General features: G+C 42.4%; 1 protein-coding gene across 3 annotated transcripts in view; it reads right to left on the bottom strand.

The window, feature by feature from the left end:
• The window catches only part of piwil2 (piwi-like RNA-mediated gene silencing 2), a 37,067-nt gene that overhangs the window by 17,779 nt on the left and 13,288 nt on the right, over positions 1-6,000 (bottom strand). The window contains exons 3-7 of one of the 3 annotated variants that reach the window (XM_019885141.1): positions 5,561-5,645; positions 3,350-3,531; positions 2,834-2,915; positions 1,125-1,235; positions 723-840 (exon numbers count right to left, since the gene is read on the bottom strand). In XM_019885141.1, coding sequence (XP_019740700.1) covers positions 723-840; positions 1,125-1,235; positions 2,834-2,915; positions 3,350-3,531; positions 5,561-5,580 — 513 coding nt within the window. In that variant the 5' untranslated portion in view covers positions 5,581-5,645. Of the gene's footprint in view, positions 1-722; positions 841-1,124; positions 1,236-2,833; positions 2,916-3,349; positions 3,532-5,560; positions 5,673-6,000 lie in introns of all 3 variants that reach the window. The other 2 variants (XM_019885139.1, XM_019885140.1) reach the window with 2 other exon arrangements.

Here is a 6,000-nt window from a genome sequence, read left to right as displayed (position 1 = left end):
CCGCCGCCGATCCGCGGCCGGCGCCGCCGCCAACTATTTCGTTTTCTCCCCGCTCCGAACTCGGGGGGCCGTGGCGCGCCTCCGCCGTCCTCCTCCTCCGCCCTCGGTTTTTACTTGGCCCGTGGTGTTCATCAAATAGTTCGCTGAATTTTTTCGATACATCAATGGATGCTATTTTCTTAACATTACGGTGCGAGCATGCGACTGTAACACAGAAAACGCGGTTTAAACTGTCGTCGGAGATCGCAGCCGCCTACATGATTCAATGTTGTTGACAGACGACAGGGCAAACGACGCACGCGCTCAACGGGAACATCGCGTGAGTTTGCACCGATGTAAACCCTCTACACAAAAATGTAGACGGTTGTTTGAAAAAAAATGCCGACAGTAATTTTTTTTTTCCAAGTAGAAATTCTCGGTCGGTCAGGTTACCGGAAACACACTACTTTTTTTTCTCCGCCTTAGAATGTTCTTTTCTTTGAAATTGGTATAGTGTTCAAAAATCAAGTTTGTCAAACTCGAGTGTTGTGAGTTGAAGCTTCCCTATCTAAAGGATATTTCAGATTTGGTTATCAGGACAAATCTACTCTAAAAACACCTTGGACTAAAGGACAAATATTATAGGATGATCTTATCAGACACAATGCAGTCATGCGTTTGATTTCCTTAGTCATGAAAGTGAACACCACATACTAGACCATAAATGCCTCTTTGATACCTACATCCTTCAGTTGGAGGGGAAGGTACAGTACAGAGCCATTAAAAGCTATAACTTCTCCTGTGGTCAAGCGGTGATCTTTGATCATCCCATAACGCATTGACATGGATTCAACATTTGGCCTGGAAAACAGCGGACATACAAATTCTCAGAAATATTATCACAGCGTATATGCGAATAAGAAAGTTGACAATAGAGAATATAAAGTCAGTCATCCTAAAGTGGATTTGAATGGCTGTCAATTGGACATTATCGGAGGACGATAAACACCCATGCCATGGCAGATTAGCATAACACTCGTAGAATAAGCGTATATAAATGCACACACGAAAGCTGTTTCAGTGAATTGTCTGCTGCAGTGAATTGTCTGCTGAAGAAAAAAAAGTCAGGGATCAGTGTTACTTACGTAAATGTCACATGGTACTGATAAACTGCTTTGTTCTTGCAGTGAATTGGGATATGATTGGAGCCAATAGTTACAGGAGTTCCTTTTGATCCAGCCTTGTTGAGTGGCACTCTGACCAAAAAAATGGATAGACAAAAATATAATACATATTCAACAGAACCAGATGTTGATTTGTTTGCCCAGCACAGTATTTTCTAGGGCTGCGCGATATTGGAAAAATATCAATACATATCGCGATAGGCACGTGATATAAATACAAAACAAAATGTTTATCCTTGTCATATGTTTTTCTGTTCCCAGTAGTTGAATGTGTGTCATATTTAATTGCTAACATTATACCCGTTTTTTAAACAAACCATAATTTTAAGTTGTCTGTGAAATAGTAACATCCATGTCAATTCCTCGACAACATTGGTGATGCGTTGTGCATTGCTGATAGAAATAAATGGCATGTAAAGACAGTACGATGTCTATATTTAGTTTCTTAAGACAGATGCAAAGAATTGTTCTGATAGAAAAATACATGAAAATACTGGAAAAATATCTCACTCCCTTACCAAAATATTTATGTACAGCCTTTAGAGCAGGGGTGGCCACGGGCTTTCACACGACAAGCGTCGAAAATGCCTCGGCAGTGGCGATGCCATTCAAACAAGGCGCTAACTACACAGAACGTACTACGTCAGCCTATCATCAATCCCATTACTTGATTGACATAGAGGGCAACCAATCAGATGACTGCATCACCGGTGGCTCATGCGCAAACAACGGCGCTAAGCTCTAACCTCGTCAGCAAATTACCGCTCATTTTAAGGCAGGGGTGCCCAATACGTCGATCAGAATCGACCGGGAGCCAGCGAACTGGTCCCAAGCAAGGGTGGGAGGAGGAAATGGGTAGAGGGGAAAAAAGATTAGTTTGTTTGTATCTTTAGCGTTCGTTCATTTTCGACCCATTCCGACTGTTGCTCATCGTGGTGTGCGTGCATATGTGCGCGAGTACACTGCTGGGCACCCGCGTGAGAGTGTGTGTGTGTGTGTGTGTGTGTGTGTGTGTGTGTGTGTGTGTGTGCACGTGTGCGATCGGGTCGTTCGTGAGAAGTTGGTCGCTTCAAAAGTTGATCTTTGGCCAAAAAAGTGTGTTTGTGTATGTGTGTGTGTGTGTGTGTGTGTGTGTGTGTGTGTGTGCGTGCGTGCGTGCGTGCATGTGTGCACGCGCGCGAGGAAGGGTATGATGTGGCTCTTTGCAGTAACACAGTAAAAAAATTGGCTCTTTGTCTCTGACTGATTGGCCACCCCTGCTTTAGAGGCTTTGATCAGATTCACCAATCTCGCACTTTTTCACAAATATCAACCGATAATTATCGGCCACCGATTGATTGGAGCATCCCCACTTTTAAGCGAAATTAACATGCGTGGTGGAAGTTACACGAATCATTGCCAGTGAAAGGCTGCACACCTTTTCAAACTGAAAGAATATATCCCTAAGTGGAAGCATTGTGATATACACACAAGATATTTAGATGATAAAACTGAACATGAAGGTATTGCTTGTTAAAATACAGCAAGCCGAACTAAAAAAAGATGCCCTAGTGGCTACATGACAGATAGTATTGGCAAACACAAAATGGATGACAGTTTAATTAACAGAGGGACAGCTATTAAGACCCTTAACTCATAACAAGGGTTTGAGACAAAAAAAGTAATCTTACCGAATTGCCTCCACTTTCAAATCTTTCTTTCCTGGTACAATAACTGAGGGGTCTTGCACCTCTTGAACGATGGAGACAATTTCTAAAGAGAAATGGCAAACTAAATTGTTGCTCAATCAATCACTGAAACGTCAGGAAGAAACACAAGCGAGCTGAACAAGGAAAATGCGCATCTCACCAAACAGAAGTGCTTTTTGTAGCCCAACTGCATGTTCCAGATAATTCTTTATATAATGTTCAACAATATAATAATGATTTGTTCGAATCGTTACTTTTTCTTTAAATTGTTTTTTGTTAATTTATTTTACATTAGTGTCATTGTGTTAAGTAAATTTATATTCACACATCTCTCTCTCTCTTCAAGCAGTGTGAACCCATATTTTGGTGTTTTTCATCTTAGTAACTTTCAATAAAATCTTATTGATATTTATGGCTAGTCTCATCTATGATTGAATGTGTTTAAGGTCTTGGATGCCCTCCTCCCTTGTGTTATTTTCAAACTTTGAGGCTTATTACCAGTGTCAGAGATCGGCGTGGAATCGCAAGCTGTCGCCTCTGAGGTAAGATAACCAGCCTGAACACCTTCGAGGGGAGAGAAGGAACGCGGTAAAGGGCTTCCTCGTCCGAGTCCAAGCACAGGCATTGCTGCTCTTCCAACTCCCACCATCATGCTTGGGGAAGTTTCTTGGCCAAGAAAGCTGCAATCGTTCACCGGCAATGCCAGCCATGAGTACAACTCATAGGGATAACCCAACAAAAAATGACATTTTCTAAACATTGGGAAAAATATTTAGTGAATAAGAAATTGGTACACTTTAATTCCCATTACACAACAACGGTACTTCAACACTTCAGAGAAAATCAAATGGGAAAAACTGAAAAAAAAATGTACTACTGAATTTTACTTTTGGTCTGTTCCTATGTCCAACCAGTAATATCGTAACAATTTGCTGTTCATAGTTTATTACTCTGCAACGTAATGAATGTGGGTCCAGCAAGACTTAAAATTCTACTTTACCTGGAGTCACTAGGCCTAGGTCAGGGGTACCCAAACTTTTTGGACCGAAGATCTACTTTTCGTTCAACCAACCTCCCGGGATCGCCCCTTACCGCGCACGCACGCACGCACGCACGCACACACATGCACGCACACACATGCACGCGCGCGCGCACACACGCACACACACACACACACACACACACACACAAACACGCGCGCGCGTGCGCGCGCACACGTACGCACGCGCACCATGATGAGAAGCCAAACACGGAAGCAAGAGATGCACTTTTGCAGCATCTTGACTATCGTAGCTCACACGTACCGTTTTAAAGTACTTCCCTCAGCCCTCTAGATTCCTATTCTTTGCCCGTGCCCTCTGTGAATTGTACACGAAGCAAACTGAATGAGAATAATGACGATCAAAGATATAGCGCAACAGCTCTGATCACAAGCTGCAATTGCAGACTGCTGATCGCTAACAACTTCCGCTGACGTAGTCACGCAACACCGTAGGTTAAAGATTTACCTGCTTTATTTTATTTTATTTTGTTTTTAAAATCTTTCTTTGGGAAAATGAGACTGATAGGATGATTAGGGTGCAGTGTGCATTAACACAAAAATATATTACTAACGTACAAAGACACACAAATGTTTTTTTTTTGTTTTTTTTTTCTCCTCTACACCTTTCGGATCTAATTGGGACGAGTCCTAGATCTACCGGTAGATCAGGATCGACGTAATGGGCACCCCTGGCCTAGGTGATATATTGTTATTGTATCGTGATTGAGATATGAACATTCTAGATCAGGGGTGCCCAAACTTTTTGGACTGAAGATCGACTTTTCGATCAACCAACCTCCTGGGATCGCCCCTTACCACGCACGCACGCCATGATGAGAAACAGCCTGACACTATCGCATGCGATGCACTTTTGCAGCTTCACTATCGTAGCTCACACGTACAGATTTAAAGTGCTTCCCTCGGCCCTCAAGATTCCTATTCTTTGCCCGTGCCCTCGGTGAATTGTACACAAAGCAAATTCTGAATGAGAATAATGACGAGAAAAGATATAGCGCAACAGCTCTGATGACAGGCTGCAATTGCAGACAGCTGAGCGCTAACAAACTCCGGTGACGTAGGTCACGTGCCACCATAGGTTAAAGATTTACCTGCTTTATTTTATTTTATAATTTTTTTTTTTTTTTTTTTTGTGAAAATGAGACTGATACGATGATTAGGGTGCAGTGTACATTAACACAAAAATATATTACTAACATGTACAAAGACACACAAATGGTTGTTTGTTGTTTTTCTCCCATACACCCCTCGGATCTATTTGGGACCAGTCATACATAGATCTACTGGTCGATCAGGATCGACGTAATGGGCACCCCTGTTCTAGATACTGATAACGAAATTAGGAGAATAGTCACGTGAACTTGCCGCACTTGTGCTACATGTAAGCTGAGGCCAACCAACCAGGCAACTACTTTCACGTTTGGCGTTGATCGACAGCTAAAGTGAGGCAATAAAATAATCATCTGATGGAGGGAGCGAGGGATGGTCGCAGCGGTACAGCTGCTGTATATCCACTGCCGCATCCGTATTACAGGGCTGCGGGAAATACTGGTACACCATAACAAATGTGAAAAGTCTGAAGGGAGCTGGACTGTAGATTATCCTGTCATTTGCAAGTGATGGAGAACATGTCATCTTGTCATTCTTACCTTCTCCCTCTGCCAATCATTGCTTGTGGGTGGCCACTTGTCTGTGGGCTACGGGCTACCACACCTACATCCAGACTTGGTTGCTCTTCCACCTCCCCAACTATTTGTCTTCCTGCAAAAATAATTATATTCAATTTTGCAGATTAAAATGTGAATATAAATGTGCAAACTACAAAACTCCCAAGATATTTTCATTGTTCTAGTCCTTTTGTCAAGTACAGTGGACCCCAGCTGTGTGCGGGGGATCGTGATTGGGCCGGCCCACAAATGGCAAAACACCACTTCAAATTGACGTCCAATAAGAATGCATAAGGCGGGGGACGTTTATGGAAAAAAATAATTGCAATTATTTTGGATTGAGATCCGGATCAATAAAATGATTGACTTCAAAACGAAGCATTTGTTTAACCACTAAAACAACTACTCAAAATTATCAGCAT

The sequence above is a fragment of the Hippocampus comes genome, unplaced genomic scaffold (genome assembly GCF_001891065.2).
Source record: "Hippocampus comes isolate QL1 unplaced genomic scaffold, H_comes_QL1_v1.1 scaffold45, whole genome shotgun sequence".
NCBI lineage: Eukaryota > Metazoa > Chordata > Actinopteri > Syngnathiformes > Syngnathidae > Hippocampus > Hippocampus comes.
This window is presented reverse-complemented; position numbering and strand designations above follow the sequence as displayed.